At 39.3% G+C, this 23,694-nt stretch overlaps 3 protein-coding genes across 3 annotated transcripts; 1 reads left to right on the forward strand and 2 right to left on the reverse strand.

Annotated features, from left to right (window-relative positions):
* The first annotated feature begins 73 nt into the window (after window positions 1–73).
* On the forward strand, window positions 74–5,185 carry vma12 (vacuolar ATPase assembly factor VMA12). Its single transcript, XM_088907050.1, has 6 exons — window positions 74–644; window positions 1,139–1,212; window positions 1,706–1,795; window positions 2,288–2,330; window positions 2,837–2,949; window positions 3,608–5,185. The coding sequence occupies exons 1-6, from the start codon at window positions 464–466 to the stop codon at window positions 3,701–3,703; spliced, it is 597 nt and encodes a 198-aa protein (XP_088763176.1). The 5' UTR covers window positions 74–463; the 3' UTR covers window positions 3,704–5,185.
* Window positions 5,186–5,570: 385 nt separating this feature from the next.
* Window positions 5,571–9,561, reverse strand: LOC148814063 (homeobox protein SEBOX-like). Its single transcript, XM_088907069.1, has 3 exons — window positions 8,974–9,561; window positions 8,425–8,633; window positions 5,571–7,359 (listed from the first exon to the last, which is right to left on the reverse strand). The coding sequence occupies exons 1-3, from the start codon at window positions 9,077–9,079 to the stop codon at window positions 6,703–6,705; spliced, it is 972 nt and encodes a 323-aa protein (XP_088763195.1). The 5' UTR covers window positions 9,080–9,561; the 3' UTR covers window positions 5,571–6,702.
* Window positions 9,562–13,839: 4,278 nt separating this feature from the next.
* nle1 (notchless homolog 1 (Drosophila)) lies at window positions 13,840–21,755 on the reverse strand. Its single transcript, XM_088907179.1, has 13 exons — window positions 21,704–21,755; window positions 21,104–21,245; window positions 20,512–20,729; window positions 19,867–19,946; window positions 18,912–18,988; window positions 18,580–18,677; window positions 18,037–18,229; window positions 17,286–17,421; window positions 16,840–16,886; window positions 16,268–16,470; window positions 15,457–15,616; window positions 15,104–15,174; window positions 13,840–15,010 (listed from the first exon to the last, which is right to left on the reverse strand). Exons 2-13 carry the CDS (start codon window positions 21,236–21,238, stop codon window positions 14,998–15,000), a joined length of 1,431 nt encoding a protein of 476 aa, XP_088763305.1. The 5' UTR covers window positions 21,239–21,245; window positions 21,704–21,755; the 3' UTR covers window positions 13,840–14,997.
* Between the last annotated feature and the right edge of the window lie 1,939 nt (window positions 21,756–23,694).

Genomic DNA, 23,694 nt, shown 5'->3' on the forward strand with positions numbered 1-23,694 from the left:
TATAGTTTGAGATTAAGATAAAAATCTACTTTTAAAACATAAAAACAAAATGAACGTTTAATCAAATCGTGTCGGTGACGTCATGCGGTGAGGGTGCAAACGGGTTCGAACATATCCGCCTGTAGTGTTTTCATTTTAGGATTGTAGACTGTTGGTTTTAATTTGATTAATAATAATAGTGCAATTTATTAAGTCTGTATAAAGTAAACGTAACAAAGTTACATATAAACTGAAAAAACAACAACTCATATCTAGAGTAGAATAACTACTAATTAACTTTTTATGATCTGCGTTGGTATTAAGGGAAGAGAAGGTACACGTCGTCTTTGTAATAGTTTGGAAACATCTTCTAGGAATAACAGACAGGATCGTTTACATTATTTAAATTTATTTAAATCAAAAGTCCTGATTGCTGTTGTCTATCAGGGTCGCGTACAGCGCAAAAAAAGTCTATACCCTGAAAATGGCTTCTTCGTTCGTTGTCGGGGAGCAATCGAGGTTAAAAATAAGAGATTTAATGAAAAAGGAGAAGTATCTTCCTGTAGATTTGCAGGCAGAACTGGAGAGCTGCCTTGGACAGGGACGGCAAGCGACAGTCTCTTTTACCGTGGCCAGAAGACTCCAAAGATGTTTAAGAGACAGAGGTAAGCAGACACCTGTCACGATGACACGTTTTGCGAAATGCATGCTCGCTATAATCATGCCAATTTAATAAATTACGATGTGCACCGCAACAGAACTGTTTGTTTTCCTACCTAAATAGCCTGCAAGTCTAATTTAGAACATTTTGTCGGGCTTGCTCACATTATTTGAAACAATAAACACTTTACAAATTGCCATGTATGCTTAGAACAGTGCATTTAAAATTTAAATGGAGTGCTTAAGAATTTTAATATTTTTCCTTGAAAACTTTTTTACTGCTGGATAACCTCTGGTGTTGAAAAGTCCTACTCAATATTTTAGTGTTTAGCATTATTTCTAGATGATATTTGTGGTTTTATGTCCTATCCAGGTGTTTTCCTCCCACGTGCCCTATGCTTTAGGTCATGGGCTAAAGAATGCAGTCCTTTCCAAGATGATGGGTTTTCTCATGATGGATGGATTAATGCCTCATATTAACTTTAATTTATTCCCTCAGGAACTCTAGTGTATCTTCATGAGCTATTTGAAGACAGTGAAGTTTACTTGCCAGAAATACAGAAACCTCCTAGGGTATGAACTTGTTCTGTTTCACATAGCAGATTTCTCACAGGCCTGAGCAAAACAAATACTAGCATGTGCAGTTTGCAATTGAGTCTCCGGCATTATGCATGTTTCAAGTTATTTATTGTGGTGAATAAATCAAAGTAAAAAAATATTTCCATCATGGAAAAAGGAAACTACGTATAAATTGTATTTTCTCATGTAATTTTTGCCAGCACTGATATCATTATCTCCTGGTTTTCTTCATTTTTTCTTAGTATTTGTCCTATTTGTAGAAGATTCCATCACTGTTGTTCTGCTGACAGTTGAACAGGTATACAGGCCTCTAGAAAACGCAGAACATTATCAGTCTTGTAATTAAAGTTTTCAAAGGGTCTAGGAATCTGACCTCAAAAGAGTATGATTTCAGCTTTAAACTGCCAAAAGGAAGATCTTTTGTAGTCGTAAGCTTGAGTTTTGCTTCAAGTGTCTTTATTATTTATGTTTTGGTGGAACTTTGTAGAATCCAGAGCTTGTGGCCCGACTAGAGAAGATGAAAGCCAAGCTGGCCAATGAAGAGTACTTAAGAATTACCAGGAATGTCAATTGCCAGGTAGAGGGCTCCTCTTTGGTTTTACGTTTTCATGTTCCAGCATCACCTTATACTGACTCATAAGAATGATAAGTTTCCCCTTTCACTTTGTATTTCAGTCCCACCAATCTTGTGTTTCCACAGTTCCTATCAAGCCACTTGTCTTCTTCTCACAGCTGTATGAAAGCTCGCTTGGTGGAACACTGATTGTTTCCCATAGAAATGTAACTATGGGGTGGAGCTGACATCCAGAATGTTCACTCGAACACATCCAGAGGAAGCACTGTGTAGTGTCATTGTTCAGAGTACTCCAGTGTTCCCCCTTAGTTACACTAGTATGTGTACAACATTAATTGCTCTACAGTGCAGCTTTCATGCTACAATATCATGATGTTCTTATGTGTAAAGTTTCTGTGGATAAATGGAACTGACCAGAATATGGGATATGGAAGCAAATGGTCATAACAAGGAATTTAGAAAGTAATCCAACTTATGTCCTACCATTTCTCATAGGAGTTAAATCGACAAGGATCTTTAGCTGACTTTGGAAGACAAGGTTTGCATATTTTCTCCTCTCTGATTGGAATATTGTTATCTGACTGTGGTTGAAAAACTGTTAGTCCACAAAAGGAAATTTTGTGAAAGGTTAACTGAAATACTACCTTTCACTGCTGTAATTCAGCAATAGCATGTGAAATGTAATTTGGTGTAAGTTTGTCTACAACTTGATAGCATGTATGTTGTTTGCTTTAAAACTGGGTCTTTAGTAATTTACATATTTCTTTAACGTGCTGTTGGATTGCAGTTATATGTATAAAGAATTTACACATGGTAATCTTTTATTTTCTGGCTCAAATACTAAGAATGTAACTATCATTTAATTTTACAATATTATTAACAGTGTCATAAAGGTAGCACAGTATTTTAGCAAAACGTACAGTATATGAAACTGAGTCAAAACAGCTACTGTGTGAAAACTATGATTCATATATTGGTCCATTAACATGCAATTGGATGTTTACATGCATATCCTAAAGCCTAATCATCCTTGTTGGTTTGCAGTGAGGTCCATGAAGACTGTGGTTGTCACCATCTTCAATTTCTTGGTGACAGTAGTGGCAGCGTTTGCTTGCACCTACTTGGGCAGCCAGTATATCTTCACAGAGACTGCTGCGGTAAGAGACCAGTCCTCTTCACAAGCTGCCTTTTACGAAGTGCAGCTAAGTTGGTCTTTAAATATCAGCCTGCAATCTGCCTGAGGTTCCCTAGGTGCAGCTTAATCCCATAATCATTTGCATTCCATAGTGTCATTGGGAAAATGCTACAAAGATATAAGACAAACAGCCATGTTTTTTATTTAATATATTTTACTCTAAGGGTATACTGTCACTATGCACTGTCCATAGTTTTTGGTTTTAGAACTATTTATATTTAAATTGTATCTCCCACCTTGTATTGTGTATATTCATATACAAATGTGATCTATATCAGAGTTGTACTTTTTTTCTTTGTCTATTTTGGAATTATTGTACATTGCTATCTATAATGCACCAGTGTTTATAAGTTCTAAGTACAGAAATTATATTTCATAAAATTCAATTGCTTTTGAGTTTTTTACAGCAAAACTGAATGTGTAAAAACATTGATGGACTGATATAAAAAAAGAAAATGTGAGACCTACTAGCAAGAGTATAGCAGGAGAGTATATAAGGGTACTGTTGTCGAGCAAAATTGCAGTTTGTCTTTTGCTTTTGGAACCCAGAGAACAGTAATTTTAAACTCTAGTTTCTACACCAGTATCATGTTACGTTTCTATCCTGTTGCTTTTCACAGAGGGTCCTGTCTGCTGTGATTGCTGCCTCAGTGGTAGGTCTGGCGGAGCTATATGTGCTCGTAAGGACCATGGAGGGAGAGATGGGCGAGCTATAGGCCTTTTTCTCCAGCAGAAACACAATCAAAAAAGGAAGGTTTCTTTCTGTTTATACAGTATGAATTGTTCTAATTTGACACACTTCTAAGCAATACAAGCATCACCAATTTCTAATGTATTTATATAAACAATTATTAATTTATTCATTGCTTGTGGAATGTAGTAGAACTATGTACATAAAGTCTGGACTACTGTCTTCATTACTTCAGAATAAAATACATTGCATTTTTTAATTACTTTGTCTTGTTTCAGACTTTACAGCAATTTACTCTTGGTAGCCAAATGTGACTTTAATTGGCTTACATTGCATACACTGAATACACTGCAGTATTCAAACGTGATAAATGATTGTCATTTTTCCAATGAATTTGCTCATTATTCTTTTTTTTAAAAGCAGTCTGCAGTCGCCACATATATCTGAGACGTTTGAAAATAGAAGTGGTTTTGCTGTGAGCTTTTTTTAAATGCAACAAAGACTTAAATTTAAAAGATACAACAGAACCTTACTATTTAAAACAATTACTAACCATTCTTGTATTTTAAGTGGATAAACATGTCCAGGATGTTTTAAACATACTTCTTAAAATAATTTTAGAGAATCTTAACGGGGGGTGTTTGTTATTATTAGGTTTTCCATTCACCCGTTTCTGCCTGCTTTCCCATTTTAGAACAAGCAAACAAAAAAGATTATCCTCATAATCAATACTAGTTTAAAATCTACCTTTATTTATTTCTAAATTATGGGATTTATCACAAGAATCAATTACCACAAAACAGTGGCACATTCCTCCTAAATACCTTGCATACTGAACAACTGAAAGAAGTACCAAATATCGGTGTCATTTTTTTTCTCTCAGACTTTGCTCTATATACTACTAAACTATGTGGTCATTAGAAATCCCAGCGCGTTTCTAGAAAAGAGTAGGGGTGTTACACTGGTGTCATGGCCAAATTTCCCCTTGGACTTTACCAATCATGACCTCCTAATAATCCCTATTATTGTTGTTGTTATGATGAGGACCTGCTAATAAACAAGCAGGTCGTTTAAAGGTATCAATTTGCCAGGGTGATTTTAAGAACTGAGCTAGAAAAAAAAACCCACAACATAGCAGTCCCCTGGAACCAGGGCTGAGCACCAATTCCTTTGAGGTCTCCTGTCCTAGTTCTGACTGGACCCGGCCGTGCTGAGCTCCAGCGGTCTGGTGTGATTAGTTTACCCACGGATAACTTGGCACTGAAGCAAAGAGTACAATGGGCATTATTTTGTCAGCAGTAAAAAACTCAGCAGTAATCATATCTCTTCCATGTAAATAGATACACTGTATATTAAAATGTAAGTGGAATGCAGCGGGATGTTAGTATCAGGTTGACCAAGTGTACACTGTTAATGTACAAATGTATGTTGTTAACTAATCGTGTAGCAATATTCACTGTTAATATTTGAAATAAAGATTTCTGCTGTCCTGCTACCCTATACTCTATGAAACTCTTCGGGTTTTTTTTCTTTTTAATAATACAGTAGATAGACAGTTGCTGTAAAACCCTTCATATCAGTTTAAGATTAAATGATGTAGCTACATCTGGAGTAAAAAAAAAAAGTATCTCTCAAAGAATTTAAATTTGACACCCGGATTAAGGTATTTTCAAAGATTATTTGGTATTAGGGATGATTATGATATGCAGAGATCACTGTCCAGCAGGACTTCCAAACTGTTAGGGATACTGTGATATCTTCATAATAATAACAACAGATATGTAATACAGCAGTGAAAACCTTAAATCCAGCTAGAATTAAAGATCTGATAAGCTGATAGAACTGGAGCTTTAATTTTAATTTATTTTTTATTTGCTTTCTATATAAAAAATCTTTCTGTTATAAAAAATAATTATTTGCAGCACAATCTCTTTCCACAAACAACCATTTTTAATCTGGACTAAATTTCAAAAGATTACACTCCCTGCAACAATAAACAAAACTACAATCCAGAAGAATATGAAACAGTTTTGTTACTCAACCCATTTTGACCCTTTCCATAACAATTTCTGAGGTGAGTTTTGAGCACCTGTGCATGAAAGTTATCCAATGTACTGCCTTTTGAGTAGTGACACTGGGTGGGTGTTCCAGAAGCCATGACCATTACATCCTACCAAATTATTAAAGCCAATCTTTTTATGATCTTGTACATGGTATTAGGTCTGTTACTTGTGATTTAGTCTCCTGAGCTTGTCACTCATTCCCATAGACTACAGTAATTAATGCAGAAGGGATCAGTTTACAACAAATAAACAACACGTCATTTGTTTACAACAAATAATAAACAAATACTGTTTAAAATATATATTAAAATTCAATAACAAAAGTTAAAATAAATAAAAATATTACATATTACCAATTAAATTTAAATTGTTATAATATTTAAAAATAGTGAGAAATTTAACTACACAAAAGAAACTAAAACTTTTCACAGGTTTCTTGGCCCTTGCCTGATTCTGTCTCTAAATACATCCTAACAGAAATGAGAAAGGCTGGCATAAGGCAACATTCACAAAGCCAATTTCAAAATTCTACAGTTTGCATTGATGATATGTAAAGGTGTAGTTTCTCAATTTAGCTTGGGTATCTCAGAAAATAAACAATGTCCTATCAGTTTCAAAGTGAAACCATACAAAACCCACAAGTACCAAAGTCTTGAAGTTGGAACATGCGAGAAGTTCAAAGACAGCAGTAGTTGTGTCCTCCAAGTACAAACCGATACTCGGAAGTCTGGCAGCATGACACCATGCTTCCAGCTGAGCTTCACCTGACCCTCGTAACACAGTAATGCAGGCTGTAGGCTGAAAATATGAAGCAGAAGGTGAAGGAAACCTGTAAACAGGGTGTCAGACTCATACCAGTGCAGAGGACAGCATAGTTGGGTTAGGTCTGACTTTAGAGAATTATCCTTAGCAGCAGTTCCCATGTTTCTGGAGAGTAAACGTATTCATTCTTTGCAAGATCTCAAAAATCCACCAGGTTGGTGACTATGGCGGCGTTGTAAATGAGATCAGAGATGTAGCTCAGGGAGGTCTGCTGAGCACTGGAATTGGGGTCCTGCCCCTGGGGGACATCCCAGTAGAATTGCTGAGGGTGGGATGGAACAACCTGATCCACAGGGACCTGGCCAGCGTGTGGATCCATTACAGGGTGCATGACATGGGGACCCTGCTGGGGTTTGATGCAACTATAACTAGGAGCTTTGTAGATCTGGTTGAAGTCACCCCACTGCGTGCTGGGGGCGGGTTGGTCCTGCGGTCCCTCTGTGCCAGTGAGGAGCTGGGAAAGATGGCAATCATCCCAGTGCAACAAGTCAGGGAGGTCCGGGGAGAGGTGAAAATCAGGATGCTGTGGCTGGTGCTGTAGTGGGGGCTGCGACAGAGCCTGCCAGTTGTTGTACTGTTGAGAGTTCAGAGGTCTTGGACAATCTGGGTGTTGTCTGTGGCTCATCTCTGCTTGGCTGGGGTCCACTGCTCTGCTCCCTGCCTCCCCAAGCAGTGGAGGGGTAATGACAGGGCTGAAGGGAGAAGGAATCAGCCGATTGGCATTTCCAGACTTTTTCAGGGGCCTGATTAGCTTCCCACTTTTTATGCTTCTAGCTCGTCGATTCTGGAACCAAACCTGAGGAAGCAAAATAGAATCTAGTAAAAAAAAATACAGCATGTGATCCCCTCCCGCTGAACAGGAAATTGCTAATAGCACAGAATTACATCCAGGGGGACATCCTTATCTAAATCAGACTTGTATCTTGAAGTATTTTGTCATCAAGACTGGCTAACATGCAGGCAGCAAATGTTTAGGCCCATACTATTCAAACTCAAGGTATCCCCACTACAAGACATCTGGAACCTGATGAATGAGGATACATTGGGTAGCAAGGCTTACAGGGTGGAAATGTGAGCTTTTATTTTTGTTGTAAAAAATTAAGGAACAAATACTTATTGCATCAAATGTGTATAGAAATCATTTTATCTGATATAATCTTATCATAATATCTATTGTAAAAACCCTGAGTAACACCAGCTTTTCTCCATGTTACACTGGTGGTTTAAAAAAACTGACAACATGAAGCGTCTCTTTACACAAAGACTTGTGGAAGTATAGAACATGTCCTGCTGCACTGTTAAAGCTGATAGGTATGAAGCTGCCCATACCTTTGTTTATTCTGACTGACTTGTAATGTTTGATTAGCAGGTAGCTGGTATTTAAGAGACATCTGAGCAGTTACTCTTCTGCAGGTGTAACATCTCAGTCATGAAAGAAATTGATCCCTTGATATATGCAAAGCACTTAAGGATCCTTTATGATGAACATCACTATATAAATTAAATATCTGTGATTTTTTTTCAGTTCTGCCTTTTCTTTTTTTATTTTGCACAATGCCTTGAAATGCAAGACATTGTAGCTTTGAATATAAAATGTAAGTGACTGATCAGTTACTACTACTACTCTTTCTTGGTAAGAAATATGCCCAAATTGATGTAGAATATTTTCATAACGTACTTGGTAAAACGGATTAAATCTATTTTTGTGTCAGAGATGTTAAAATTGAGTAAAGTTTTTTTTAATCGAAAACCTAGTAAAACCTATTCTGTACCAGCTTGTTCTTTAACCGTTTCGAGCAAGAAAAATAACTGTGTTTGTAAATTGCGATTACACATTAGAAACAGTAGCACAGATGATCACCTGTATTTTGCTCTCCGGCAAGTGCGTGTACTCCGCCAGGCGCTCTCGGAGGGTGATGTCTGGGTAGGGAGTCGAGGCAAACGCTTCTTCCAGCTCGGACAGCTGAGCACGACTGAAGATCGTCCTTTTCCTCTTCCGCTGACCTTCGGCCACCCCTCCAAGAGAACTGTCCAGCTCGGGAGACGATCCCATGGCCTCGGACCTGGAGTCTTATGAAGACATAAGGCAGCGGAGGGAATCGCGAAAGCGTTAAATCGAGTGGATTCTATACATTTTAATCACTATAAAGAACGTTTTGAAAGAAAAACTAGAGAAATAAACATTATTAGGTGAGAAGACAAACTGAAAAAGTCTATGAACAAACTTATTCGTATGAAGACTTTTGAAAAATGTCTCTACAAATATATAACTCAAAGGTGGACGTGAACTAAATGTTTTTAAAACCTATAGAACCTTTTTAACAAATACCTCGTTAATGTACTACATTGCACTAATAATGCTAGTAGTAATACAGGGCTAGTAGAAGTAGTAAAAGAAAAAAATAATTACTTGCGCTTTGCTGTTTTTTGTCTTTGTGAAGTAAGTTAAAATCCATATGCTTGTCTTTCGTTGGCTTTCGGCTGCTGAAGAATACGGGACCCATAAATTGTGCCATCCTCCGAAAGGCTTTTCCAGCTGCTGAAGTGGCGAGTAGCGAGTAAGTGGAAATGCCCGTTGCTGTGTGCAGGTCTGATCTGTCCAGATGACCCGCTCTGTCCCGGGGGCTTATATCTGACCGCCCCTCAGGCTCTGCCCAGACAGGTAACACCCGCGACCACCACAGGCATCTCACTCGCTGCAGTGGTGATGCAACGCAAGAGAGACGCTTTGATCACAACAGCCCCCATTGTTATGCATTCAACCAATCAGTCAAAGAGATTAAACGTGTTTTTCCTCTGATCCTCCAAAAGGTGTATCGTTTAAGTGTTCAATACACGATCTGGGGACAAGCCGCGATTTCCCCGACAGGAAGACCTAAATCGCTGGTGTCTATTGCGTATCCTTCTGTATTCACTGTTGAAAACATACCTCTGCGTGACTTCATTTTTTTAAGTAAGCAAAAAAAAAGTGAATACTTCAACAGAGACCGTGAGCGTCACAGGATACGTGTTGTGTGAATAATTTTTTAACTTGTAATCGTAGCATGTTATTGGGGATTGCCTACTTAATATGACCATAGAACCCCTCATTTCAGTTCAGATAACTTTGAAGAATTGTAAATTCGTACCGTTTTAAATCTTAACCTTAACGTTAATTAAATGTTAATTTAATGTTTTTCTCATTCACTTTAAATTTTACCCTTTCATACATTCAACTACAAATACCCCTTATAGTGCTTTTAAAGCGTTTGGTTTACAAACACCACACGTACAGTTTTTTTTGTGTTAAATAATAAAGTCCTAACCAAACAATCTCTCTGATTACTTCGATGTTCTCCAAGAAATCTTATGCATATTTTAAGAAATGTGTTAAAGTTTGCATTTTATGCTTACGAGAAAATGGTGTATTTGTAGTTTTAGGCTAGTTAAAGGTCTTCAGGATTATGACTATTAATAGAGTCATACATTATCTTTGATATTTCGGTATTAGAATTTTTTAATGTGTTTTAATAAATTACGCATATAATAATTTACAAAAAAGCGAAAGATTCAGACGTCTTGAAGTACCGCTCCAGCCTCCAGTGTATCGTCTAAAAATCGATAAATTGCTGTAAAACGTTGGTCCTGTTATTCAGCCGGTCGCTAAATTCAACACAGGAGCCTAACCCGCAGACGAGGGACTCAATGTAGACTTTTCGTACAGGAGTTTTAAACAAAATGTCTTATCTTTTTTTTTTAAATGCATTGTTTAGCATGGGTGACTACACATTTCACATAATCATAAGCTTATTTTATCACTAAACACGATTACAGCACTAGTGCAATCCAATACATTTTGTAATGTCTTCGGTATTTATAAACTTTTTGTTAATAATAAATTGCAGACATTTTATTGTCATGATTAAATTGATCATCGATCAGATGCCATATAAAGACACTCAGTGAATCTGTTTTTGAGGAAGAGGAAGCTAATGGCTTCAGGATAATCGGATAAACGTTCTATAACTCAATGTCCAGGTATAATATCATAGAACATCGGTCAGTATAAACATCTTTTAGAATTAATTACACTATTGAATTGCACATAAATTACCACCCACAAAAACAACAGTATTAATTTATGGGACTATCATTATTGTTTAAAGACTTTGTTTAAAGAACAGTTATTGGTGTTACTTTCTTAGGTAGGATGAACTATTTACCGACTTGACAAAACAGAAAAAAGTGAGAACAGAGTTCTTTCGAGTTTAATGGCTTGACAAGTGTCTTTTTACATTTGAATATCCGAAACAGACGAGTCTAGGTGACAGCCGGGAGAGCCAAAAAAAAGCGCGGTTTCAAATAAACATACAGTCCCCGGAAATATTCGAAACTCTTCACACTCCAACCTTTTTTAAACAAAACATTATATCGACTTCTGTACTGAAAGCACTATAATTTTATTTAGAATAAAATATTTTAACTTTTATTTAAAATGACTTCCACGCAATACTTAAAATGTATCACATTACTATGTTTACATTATCTCTACAATACAGTCTTTGAATTTAATTAATTTAATTGCCCCTAAGAGAATTTGTCTTGCACGTCAAAAGCTAATAAACATATAACATAAACCACAACAATACAACAATACCATAATACAAAACTACATTCTACAACATCGCTCAATCAGAACTCTTCCAGTAGACATTGTTTTTCATTATTCAACAATTGAACGCTTTTAGGTATAATAAAAGTAATGCTCTCATAGTCTTTATATGGGGGATCTGGTACCTACTGCCAGGGGGCAGGAGAGTATACCCTAAAACAGCAAATGAGAGAGGTCATCTAAGATTTGATATGTGAGATTAAAAATATGTCGCTACGTCATATTTTATTGAGTCTAAGAAGAATGCACCGGTAATTTTGCCACCAGTCCTGAACACTCTCTTCTACTTATTTTTTTTCTTCAAAGACAAGGATCTTCCCTGGCTCTCAATACAAAAGAATGCTCTGAATAAAAATCTTAGAAGAAGTGTCAACATTGTGTTTTCTACATTAAATCTCTACCTTCCTTAAAAACCCAAGGTTTGTTACGCCTTTGAATACCTTGCCTTTGTATTGGTGGTTCAATTCAATTTACAATCGATAATAGTGCCAAAGTACTGTATTTATATTAATTTACCTTTTTAATTTCCATTAACAGTTACACGCACCATAGGAATAGAACTTATTTTCTAAAATCCTTTGTGTAGTTTGCGTTTAATACCAGTGAATTATCCTGACATCAGTTGTGATCGTGAAAAAGATTTATCTAAATGCATGTAATTGGTTTCATCAGCATCCAAAACTTCAATCAAGGCAACATTATCTGCAGACCTGGTAATCGAACAGTTGTCACTTGGGGCTCCCCTGAGCTCACTCGCGAATACTGTCGCCGATCAGTACGAAAATCGTATATCCACCGAGTCGGTGATGTACCTCCAAGGCTTCCCTATCAACTTGCTTGCCTGAATAGTATTAAAAGCCAACGAAAAGTAAGCAAAATGTATGTGCACTAGGATGATGGGGTTTCTAAGTGCAAGGTCACAGAAACTTGTCATTTCGCCCGGTAAGCACACCGATAGGGTCCTTGAGTGCGCTGGTTGCCGAATGAAGATGAAACGAATTTATTCAAAACATTTAATGAACTTAGTGCTACCGGGCGGTAGTCTTTTAATTCAACAGATGATTAAGAGTTGAGAGATAAAGAAGAGTTCTCTTATTCCGTTATGAGTTTCAATTCATTGACATTTCTAATGGACGTACTTAAAACAAAGACAAAAATGTACAATTATAGCCTGGTTTTGTGCTGACAGTCTGCATTTTTTCAAACGCATTTAAGCGAAATATTTTTCATTAATGATATGATCAACTAACCGTATACATTTGTAAACTTATAAAACACACAAGAGACAAATATTATTTCATATAAAAGGTGAAAAAAATAGATAACGATATAACCAAGGAAACACATTCATTCGCACGGTTACCATAAAAGACTTAGAGGTCAGAGCGATATCTGTGTGTTTAATGGCCCGATCGCGCGTTTCCTTTAAAGCTTAACTTCCAGCACTTGAATAAACAAGAGTACTTGACACCCCGGGGGACAACATCCACCGCCTGAACAGACGGCCATTGAGGACGTTATCTTGCCCGGCATTCTCTCATTTACATGGACAAGATCCGCAGAGCCCGAGCGGTCGGCTGCTGAAACCGCGGACAGGAGTTTTAACTTTGAAAAACATGAATAATGTTGTACCCTGATGGTGTGGGATTCTAGCAGATCTTCGTATCATTGTCTTTTGTTCTCCTCAGAGCCTCTTATCACGCTGTGAGACCATTTACCCCTTTATAGAGTAGAAAGTTTTTGTATCTTCTTTATATTTATGTATGTGCCTGCTTTTATTTTCAAAGTATCAGATGAAGTCGAGACACTCAAAACCCAGAAGGGTTTGGGTGAAATACATTTATTACCATTACATTAACTAAAGACAGCCTCTGGATAATTTCCCTGCACTTAAATTGTTCATTATCCCAATCTCAAAAGCACAACATAACTTCTTTAAGGACTGATATCTTCCTAAGAATTATTTACTACATTAGATCAAAAATATTTTTTCTACACATGTAAATATTCCAGACTATTCCATGCCAGTCTTCATAACTAAAGTTTTGCAGCTGCCTCTGAAATAAAAAATGCAGTGGGGTGTGTAGTAAAAGAATGTGCACAGCGATCCTGGCAGTTTCATGTACCTCAAAGTTTCTAAAGAAAAAAAGTCCACGTTATCGAATAGTAAAAGGTTAAATATTTCCAGGAAATTAGTTTTTTGAGAGGTAAGACCATGTTAATAGTTAATCTGCATCCGAGCAGCTGAGCTGCAGCTTTCAGGAAATGTCTGGAGTCTACAGAGTAACAAGGTCTTTAACTCGGGAAGATTGTTCGTGTACTAGGAGAAGAATGACTAAGGTACCACAGCCTGCACACTGTGAAACCCAAAGCTTTCAGTGCTGCTTTGCTCTCTTTCATGTGTGCGCTGCGCTAGTTAAAACATACAATTAATGGCCTAGAGAGTTCAAAGACAAGTCTAGGAGTGAAGTAGAGAGCAGCCACAGAAAAGACAGTCTTTGCTTCTCAGAGAGTGAGAACTCATCTAACACAGCAGATCGTCCATTATTCAGTGGTGCTCTAGTTGGAGGTGTGTGTGCGGAGATGGCTAACTGCCTTTTCAAAAATGCTAGATAATTGCATGACTTTTTGTACTAGTTTATTTTTGCTCATTCCTACAAAATTGTGTCTTGAGGTGTACATATTTATTTGTAGTATTTTGATTTGATTTACAGTATAAAAATATTAGTAAAAGAACAGTGTGCTTAAAATACACAAAGACTACATACAGTTAACAGTACAGTACTGCAGAAATGGTGCTGTAAAGTACACATTACATTAACTTGTTAAATTCAAAGTAAATTATATTTACTTCCAGTTTTATGATAAATAAAATACTGTAAGCAAATATCCTTTTGCCAGATCAGCCCCTGAATGACAAAACAATTAGGAAGCCAGATTATCAGTTGCTGAATAATATACTGACAATATACTGTATCATACAATATATGACAATATACTGTATCATTAAATGTTCTTCTAGAGCTTTAAACTCTTACTTTTCTGTTATATGAAACTGTCAATACATTAGCAAATTCAGGTATACCACCTTAAGATTTATCTTTGGGTCACAACCTTCTATCGTTTTTTACGATGAATTCCAGTTTCCTCTGGAGTTTGCTTTTGTTATCTCAAATTCATTCTATTCCCACACAAACCTAGTGGGGAGTCATGTCCTGTTATTAAATAATGAATAATAATCATTTAAAAGGAAAAAAATGCTGTTTCTGAGCAACTACAGCAGATATCACTGAGCACAGATGACATCCTGGGCAGAAAACAAATAATCCTAGCAGACTCACTCACGGAACCCTGACAATGCAAGTTTTTTCTGTAGATTTACTGAAAACAAAGCACACATATCTACAGAAATAAAATAATCACTAATTACTTCAGAAGAGTGGCACATCAACTTACAGAATCTAAAAGAAGAAAAATAATTCATTGGAAAAAAGTAATTCCTGCCATTTTCCCTTTTAAAGAAATTATCCAAACTTGAAAAGAGTCCACATTACCACTGTGTCCTGAAGACTCATGCCACACCTGCTCTCAGAGGCTCCTTCTCAGCAGTCAGCAGCTTTTATATTTAGAGGGTCCATATCTCAGGCACAATGTAACATTTCTGCACACTCATATCTACCATGTGGACTCCAACTTCTTTGGAAAGCAGAAGTGTACATGAAGGAGTCCAATCACATCAGGTCAATCATATCCCAGAATGCAAGGCTTTCTGTTGGCCGTTGGCTACCGCCTCCATCTAGAAGAAACAAACATAACATTTTTTTAAGCAATGAGTTCAACTTCATGAAGAACACTGCTGAACAGGAGTTTAATTTTTTTCAGTACTTACATTCGGAGACATTTGTCTTTCCCTCCACTTGCAACTCTCTGTCCATCAGGGCTCCAGTCCACAGCAAACACCTGACAGAAACACAGCACTCCAGGTCACAACGCAACACAAAGGAACTGAACAGAGAAGGGACAGTTGTAAGAGAAGCTCACAGTGAAATTTCTGCCATAATTATTACATTAAATTCCTAGTAAAACTACAACAGCTGCCAGTAAAGTTGAAAACACTTCAAAACCGCGTCAGAAGGTTTGTGCAGCATTTTGACCCCTGGCTGGCTCATTCTAGAGCTTGTGACTTTGTAAATTGTGCATCTGTCGCGTGTCCCTGGGGTCTTCAGCGCGTGTGAGCCTGACCTCGTCCGCATGCCCCGGCAGATCCGCCACCAGACGGCTGGCCTTGACGTCCCAGACCTTCAGTGTGCTGTCGCTGCTGCCGCTCACCAGGAGCCGGCTGTCTGCCGACCAGGAGATCTGGTACACAGCCGAGACGTGGCCCCGCAGGGACTGCAGGTACCTGGGGAGAGGAGGAAGAGTTTTGGGACGGATTTATACACCAGGCTCTCAACCTCGGAGGAGCAGCAGAACAAGGGGAGGCCGGGAGTTTAAGAGAGAAGCCAGGGTGAGGGCTTTGACAACATGGTTGTACAAGCACACACTGTTGGCCTGAACAGCTCTGTTTTATCTCCTGGAAACAACACAGCTGCACAGAGGTATTTGGGTCCACCATGTGAAATCACCAGAGGCCTCCCGACTGATCATCGCGAGGTATTCAGATACAAGCCTGAAATTTCACACACTATTTATTGGGCACAATGACATTATTTTTTGAATGTATGAAGCAAATCTGAGATGGTAAGTCGGGAACATTTTCTTAAATCTAGTGATCTGAGGTGGATTTACCCATTTGTGAAACCAAGACCTGGGTGCAGAAACAGCCTGAAAAAGTCTTATCAAGCAAACAGTTCAATTAAAAGGATTAGTTTCACTAATTAAGAGCTCAGTTAAATGAAAATCAGAAGTTAAAGGAGTCAGGACCAGGCCTGAATGTAGATTATTCTGAGTTGTCTGCAGGTTCAGTAACTTGCTGTCTGGGGCGAGGTAAGTGCTCTGTGAAGGGAGCCTCTTGAAGACAGAAGCTGGGGGTGAACGAATGAGCGGTTCTTACTTTCCCGTCTTGCCGTCCCAGATCTTGATGGACTTGTCAAAGGAGGCGCTGGCAATGAGGCGGGTGTCAGGCGAGAAGAGCACCTCGTTGATGAGCGCCTGGTGTCCAGTCAGCCTCCCCACAGGCTTCTTGTCCTCCGCTGGGTTCCACAGGAAGAGTGTGAAGTCGTCTGAGCCAGACACCAGCCGCTCCGGACCCTGGCCCTGGAACAGAGAGGCGGGCAAGACGTGGAGTAAGAGCAGAAGACATCACATCTCACACTGGCTCCCTTCTGTGCAGCAGTTGACTGGTCTCTTCACACTGATTGCACTCGTGTTTATTTGCCCCTGTTACATCATGTGACAGTGAGAAGTGGGAAAGACTAATCAATGACCTGTTTGTGATCCGTGCTGCTACCAAACATCAAAGAAGTACAAAGTATAATTAAACAAACAATATTTTTTTATTTTCGGTGAAACACTGTTTCAAATGAAAGGTGAAAATGTGATTGCCTGCAATGTTAAATTTCTTTTCAATAGTAGAGAAGTCAAAGGAGATCTTTCTAAAACAAAATCAGAACTGGAGGTACTTACTCTGATTTGATTATATCTCTTCAGGGCCTTTTCCTTCAGTTCCTCCACTGTAAAAAGAAGTACAATTAAAAGAAAACTGAAAAAAAAAAGTTGGAACCAGAAGCGTGCGATAGGGACATGCCAAGCAAATGTTTTCTTGACTATTGTGTGACAGATTTCTTAAGAAAGAGTTCTGCCCCTGAGGGCTAGAAGGTACTAGAGGCAGCAGGTATCCGACATCAGACTTAATGGAAGCATAACAGGTTATTATTGGGCATTTCAAACATCACTTGCTTCAAATTAAAACTGTTAGAAGACAGCAAATGTACCATTAACCCTGTAGTTCATTCAAAAGTCAAAGTACTTTTAAATAAAATACACTGGGCAAGGAGACTATTCAGGAACACCTGTCTTCGCACCTCTCCACTATGTGCACTGGGGCAGGAGAATGGAAACTTCACACTCACAGGGGCCACTGACATCCTGGGGGTTGATCTTGGCATCGGCAGGCTCAAAGGCTCCGGTCCGCAGCACATAGTCCGTGCTCAGCGCGAGTGTGTTGACCCAGTGGGCGTGACCCAGCAGAGTCCGGCACTGCACCCCCTGGTCCACGGCACAGTAAAGGACAAGGCTCTGTTATAACTACAAACAGCAGTGAAAACTTGCAGGAATCAAAGAGCTCATTTTATCTAACAGAGCTCAGTAGATTTGTAATGTGATTTTGAAAATGTGATTTTTAAAGGCATTGTGACTTCTGCTAAAGATCCCAACTAATTATGCAATTATAATTTTCTTTGTAAAAAATGCTTTCTAGTTTCTATGCAAAATTAACCTGAACAAGGTTTCAGTTATGTCTTAATGTTCTACTCTCTGAAGCTAAACACAAAGATCAGGTGTGCAGCACTGGGAAATGCAGGGCAGTAGGACGGGGGCTGGACAAGTCTGCGCTGTCCCATGTGGTGCAGGAACTCCAACAGTAAGCCAAGTTGTCAGGCTGCTGGCAATTCCTAATCTAGCAAGAGTGAACTAGAACATTACTGACAATTTCAAATTAAAAAAAAATTAAAAGCTTCCATTAAAATTCCTCTTATCTGTCTTTAATGAGAAAAGAGAAATGTTATTTTAATCCCTAATTACATGCTTCCTCAGTTTTAACGCTTTTGTTTTATTTTCTACAGCAAGACTTGGTGCCCCACCTCAGGCCCCACCCCCACTTACATCCTGCGCCCTCCACACTTTGATGGTCCTGTCCTGGGAGGAGGTGAATAACAGGCCGTCACCCCCCCACTTCACACAGGTGACTGATTGCGTGTGTCCCGTCAGTATCTTGTCGCACCGGCCTAGTACAGTGTCCCAGATCCGGACAGTGCAGTCTTTGGAGGAACTGGCCAGGTAACGGCACTCGGCATTTCTGATGGATACAGGAAAGGATTTGTCATTTGTTTCGCAAAGGGTAAAACCCATTACAACCACCAATGGCAAAGAGAACCTACAACACCATAGATTCATATGACAGTAAACAGTCTGTGATCCAACCATGATCAACTGGATTCATCTTAACATCTGTGAACATCACGTCTGTAAGCAGGATACAGTGTTTGAGCCCATAAGGACAATGGAACAATGAGATTACTACCTCATCTCAATTTATCTGATGTAAAAATGTGACACTATTGTCTAATTACAGCTGTGAGAGTTTAGTCCTGTCCAGCTGCCTGGACAGAGTGGCCCAAGCATAACAGACACACAGGGGTCACTCACAGGTGGAGAGGCTCCCAGGACAGCCATGTGATCCACTTGGTGTGTCCAGTCAGCACTTTTCCGACCTGCTGTCCTGAACAGGGGTCCCACATGAAGATCTGAGGATTGCAAGACAGCACAGCCTGAGAAGTTTCATGACACAGCAGCTCTTCACAACACTTTTAAAACACAGGTATCTGGTCAGACTAAATACTGAATCAACTGAAATGTATCCCAGCCTTTTTCAAAATATTTGATTATCATTCCTTTTCTAAGAAATCTTTTTTTTATGCCCGGCATTTGCAGCTCTCGTGTTTGCCAGGATCTGCTGAGATGTGGCAGTGAGACCCTACCTGGCTGTTTTTACACCCAGATGCCAGTTTCTTCCCATCAGGAGACCAGGAGATGGCCAGAACCCAGTGTTTATGTCCTGTAAAAACCAAAGCACAGATCACAATACAGCACACAAGAAGAGCACTCACAACATTCACTTGTGAATTTCTAGGTAAAACAAAGAACACTACACTTGTAATAAAGCTGTGTTTAACTCACAACGGGCAAAAGAGTGACCATTCGCAATTCCTGAAACTAATTTCTTTAAAATGTGCTGTTACAAAATATTTTTGTTTTTTATCCAATTATATAATTAGTTTTTATAGAATGATTGTGTTTCTGTATCTATATGCTATTTTAGTTTATTAGAAGTCATGCAGAGTGGTGTACAGCTAAAGTCTAAAGTCATAAGACATCATAACGTCTGAGGAGGGAACAGAAGGAAGGTAGCAATTTAAATGCTCAACAGAGCACGGGTCTCCAATACAGACAGCACCTTAGCTAGTTCCCAGTCTGAATACTTGATTATGAGGCATGATGGACAGAAGTCTGAAGAAGACCAAGATAAGCACTGAAAAGACCTTTGCAAATTTCAAATTTAACTTAGGCAGCACTGGGATGCAGTATCAACAAAGTGCTACTAGAGGGCGCCAAAGCGTCAGAGATTACTAGATAGTCTCACTGGGTGATATGTAGACTATTGGCAATGAGATTGAAAAACACATTTTTGTATGGGTGAATTAGAGGTGTACTGGTATATAAAAAAGTTGCACCGATAATAATGGCAACAGGGAGTGAGTAAGAAGAACTTTGAGAAATACATGGAGTTTTTATAGCAGAGAGAAGAATGTTCACGAGTCCTTTCGTTGGACTCCTTCAAAACCTCTCTAACACATCCTCTTGCAGTTCTACAGAACCAGGAGATCCAGTGTGTGCAGAAGCCCAGGATCTCCCTAGCCAAGGGTGGGGCCTGACCTCTGGCAGTGAAGTGGGGTGTCTCGGTGCTCAGGTCCCAGAATCGCACAGTGGTGTCTCCAGAGCCACTCGCCAGGTACCTAAGAACAGCACAGCGACAGTCAGCAGGAGTGCCTGGAACTGTGTCACCCGTATCACAGCCTCCCTGGACCAGGCACACCGCACTGTGGGACCACTGCACCAAGCACAACATCCAACATGACGATTCTTTTCTGTTCAATGTTGACTGGAGGATGGAAGTCAAAGATGAAAACCTTAGAGCACCGACAGCACTGTTCTCCAACCCCAGGCAGGGTTTATAGGGTCCTTCACTAACTGACTGAAAATGGACTCTTAACATTTTGACTAATGAAGCCAATATTCTGGACAGAAAGCCAGAAGAATCAGCAGCTCTCCACCACCAGGAGGGGAGAACACAACCATGCTGCATCCTGAGTTCCATAAGGAAGACATCATGCCAAAGAAAGGAGAAACATTAAAAACCTTTGTAACAGAAGTATTTTTCAAGGCGTTTGAGGCATTTCCTCTACTGCATATGAAAGCAGGGAGATTTCTAGGCCAGTCAGATCTTAGAGCCTGTGTAAAGAGAGGGCAGCACCAGCCAGTAGCTGGCAGAAGAGCAGGCGAGGTGGTGACAACACTCACTTTCCTGTGGGGCTGAAAGCCACAGAGATGACAGCTTCAGTGTGACCCTCCAGGGAGCTGGTGCAGCGTGTGACAGCTCGCACCCTGAACACAGCCTGGGGCTGATACACCACGTCCAAGACCTGCTCTGTCTCCACAGCCTGGCCAGCCAGGCAGCTTGCCAGTGAGGAGACAATCTCGGTCTCGTTCACGTAGAATGCCAAGGGCAGTGGCTCCTCCTGCAGGAGAAACACAACGGGTCAGCGGCTGTGGTAAAAACACAAGGAAACGAGGGAACTCAGGCCCATGACAATCCTGCAGAACAGCTTGAACTCTGCAAAACACAACCTTTTCTTAAAAAAAGGAGGAAAACTTTTTATTTGATATAAGAATGTATTCAAATACAGGCTTGAATACAAGAAAACCTACTCACTAAAATATATTAAGACATAAGTAGTTTATTTTGCTCATTTGTGTGTTTTTCATAAAATATATAATAGCTGTTAATATCTGGGCATAGAAATCAAAGAACTTGATTTTTTTTTTGCCCAGCCAGGTAGGCTGTTGGTGACGTTAACTCCTTTATTAAGAAAAAGGGCATCTAGACTGGTACCTTCTGCAGCAGCGCATTGCACACCAGCTGCAGTTTGTCCGGGGTGATGTCAACTGGTACATCGAAGGGGGACCCCAGTATCTCCCCACTCTCGTCTTTGAACTGGATCAACAGCCGCTCGTTGTCCCCGCTCATCGCGAACCTGGACCCAGGAATACAGTCATTCAGCCAAAGCTCGCCTGCACACAGCAGCAGATCCCACACGATCTTAACTCTATTTCTAAGCATGTGAGAGGAGGTAAGACTTAATGTGGCCGTAAAATATAAATACTAGAATCATTAGAAAAGCAAATACTTTAGATGAAAACACTTCACGTTCTACGACTTTTTTTTGGAAAATGTAATTTTTAGGCCCTAATCAAAATTTCAACATTTCTTTCAACGTTTTTTAAAGATAAAGCACTTCTTTTTACGCCTCAGCCTGGTGAATTCTTCCACATGGGCTACACAGGAGCGTAACGCGCCTTCAGACTGGGCTTACTAATGTACCACAAAATAACCACCAAGAGGAAGAGACACTATATTAACAGCAAATAAGTCAACAAAATAAATGGATTGAAAACAGCGTGTTTACTACGAAGCACAGATCAGTTCTCATACCTTTTCAAGCTTTGCAGCGTGAAACTTCAGACACACAGCAGCGCTTTCTGATGACGACAGAACCCTGCGACAGGGAGAAGGGCTGTTTCGGTAGTAATCGACGGGGGAGTATGGAAACGGTTGTCACAGGCATCATTTTACAGCAACAGAATTGTACGATTAACTAATGTTCTTATTTTTGCATATTATTCCCTTTAACCTGTGGCAGCCTATTACTTTTCACTAAATACAAACTATATTTAAGTACCTTTACTATGTATGACTGAGATAAATGCACGCATCCAGTATTAGGCATTAGTTCACTGAAACAATACTAGGGGAATGAACAGCTCAACCATACTTGGATTCTATGCGTTAATATTTGTAGTTACCAGGGCAAACACCAGGAGGAGTGAAACCATTGTGCTAAATATAAATTAAAATGAAATACCAATAATAATAGCATTAATGAAAACAACGTATTCGTATATAATTTTACGTTTATGTGAGTGGTGTTTGTTTTATCTGTCAGAGACGGAGTTTAAACGAAATAATTTATTTTCTGTTTATATTCAAATGTACTATAACTTGAATTCACTTAAATGAAATATATTTCATATGCTGAAGTTCTAAAGCTACATTAACTTACGCAATTTGAAAACATGAGCAATATGTTGTACTTGTAGCTTTGAGCAATGTATGTTTTCACTAAATGTTCACTTCAATAAAACTCAGCTGCATAAACATATAACAGAATTCGCATCATACTTCTGTAAGTAACATAGGATAAATCACCTAAATAAGTATTGCAGTGTACACAGGTGTAGATTCGATAGGGCAAAAATGGAGTTGACTACACAAATAGCTGAAATGACTAAAAACAGTGCGCGCCCTCTCCGGGTGTCCTGGCGGTGTGCCGCGGTGCAGGCTGGAAACCACTGCCGGGGGACGGACTGAGGGTCCGCAGACTGACCACTAGCTGACCCTGGCTATGCAAATAGTGGTTAATAAGAAATCTGTACATAGTTGTTGTTTACCCCGTTTCTTCTCAAGACCCGTATCCACCCTAACACTTTGAACGTGTTCCAATTGCTGCCCTTAGTGCGCTGGTAGCTGGCAGACGGAGGTCTGCAATACAAAGTGTATGTGCTCTCTAAAACCTTGTCTTGTTCGTTTCTCGCACGAATCACTTGAATGTTATGAAAACTCACTCCAGCGTTTGTGAATATGTATTATGTTAGTTACTTGCACAATTGTTACAGAGTATTGTGAGGAATATGTTCGTGTCTACTAAAACCTGAGTTTGAAGCTTGACTAGCATTGGACTGATCGCGTAGGGGGTGTTGTTTTAATGATTTCGCAGGAAGTCCGTTTTCTGTGCCATTAACAGTCGATTTTGTTTCCGTCGTTTGCTTTGAGCCTTCAAAACTAATCCTACATCCTATATTATTTTTTCTTTTTATTTTATTACAATACTGAGCAACTAAGATGAACATCTTTCCTCTATCCGGACCGTTATTATGTTCTTTTAAAGAAGACCGTCACCTAGACAATATTGCCACACAATTATGATGAAAAAGATGGCAAGATTCTGTATGTGCTGATGGACTGGGCCCTTAAAACGTGCAGGTTTCACCTAATAGCTGTGTTTAGATTTTGCAAAGATATATCAGACAATTTTCTAAAAACAATTCAAACCAAATTCACTTCCAGGAGGCAACAGAATTGCACACAGATGAAAGACATACAAGGAAATAACCACAATACTCCAGAATGTAGACAGTATTTAAATGGAGACAGTATCAGTGAACGTTAGCTGTACCCATGTACAACATTCACCCTATACTGTATTATGCACAGTAGTTACACTGTGGTTCACAGTAAGCACCTGAGATGTATCCTATCATTTCGCAGCAGATGGCAGCCAAATCGCCCAACAGTTCAAGCTGTTAATACCCCCACTCCAACAACAGTCCAAAGTGGGGTGTGGGGCCCGTGCTCACCCCCAAACT

The sequence above is a fragment of the Atractosteus spatula genome, chromosome 27 (genome assembly GCF_055471065.1).
Source record: "Atractosteus spatula isolate fAtrSpa1 chromosome 27, fAtrSpa1.hap1, whole genome shotgun sequence".
Lineage (NCBI taxonomy): Eukaryota > Metazoa > Chordata > Actinopteri > Semionotiformes > Lepisosteidae > Atractosteus > Atractosteus spatula.

Excerpts from the sequence above, each read along its gene's own strand:
- vma12 (XM_088907050.1), top strand. The coding sequence starts at position 464 with ATGGCTTCTTCGTTCGTTGTCGGGGAGCAATCGAGGTTAAAAATAAGA. Across the intron at positions 1,213-1,705 it reads AAATACAGAAACCTCCTAGG|AATCCAGAGCTTGTGGCCCG; the intron begins GTATGAACTTGT and ends GGAACTTTGTAG. Across the intron at positions 1,796-2,287 it reads CCAGGAATGTCAATTGCCAG|GAGTTAAATCGACAAGGATC; the intron begins GTAGAGGGCTCC and ends CATTTCTCATAG.
- LOC148814063 (XM_088907069.1), bottom strand. The coding sequence starts at position 9,079 with ATGGCACAATTTATGGGTCCCGTATTCTTCAGCAGCCGAAAGCCAACG. Across the intron at positions 8,634-8,973 it reads CAAAAAACAGCAAAGCGCAA|ACTCCAGGTCCGAGGCCATG; the intron begins GTAATTATTTTT and ends TGTCTTCATAAG. Across the intron at positions 7,360-8,424 it reads TGCCGGAGAGCAAAATACAG|GTTTGGTTCCAGAATCGACG; the intron begins GTGATCATCTGT and ends TTGCTTCCTCAG.
- nle1 (XM_088907179.1), bottom strand. The coding sequence starts at position 21,238 with ATGAGCGGGGACAACGAGCGGCTGTTGATCCAGTTCAAAGACGAGAGT. Across the intron at positions 19,947-20,511 it reads GCTTTCAGCCCCACAGGAAA|GTACCTGGCGAGTGGCTCTG; the intron begins GTGAGTGTTGTC and ends TGCTGTTCTTAG. Across the intron at positions 16,887-17,285 it reads CCAGGATGTCAGTGGCCCCT|TGGAGGAACTGAAGGAAAAG; the intron begins GTGAGTGTGAAG and ends TTCTTTTTACAG.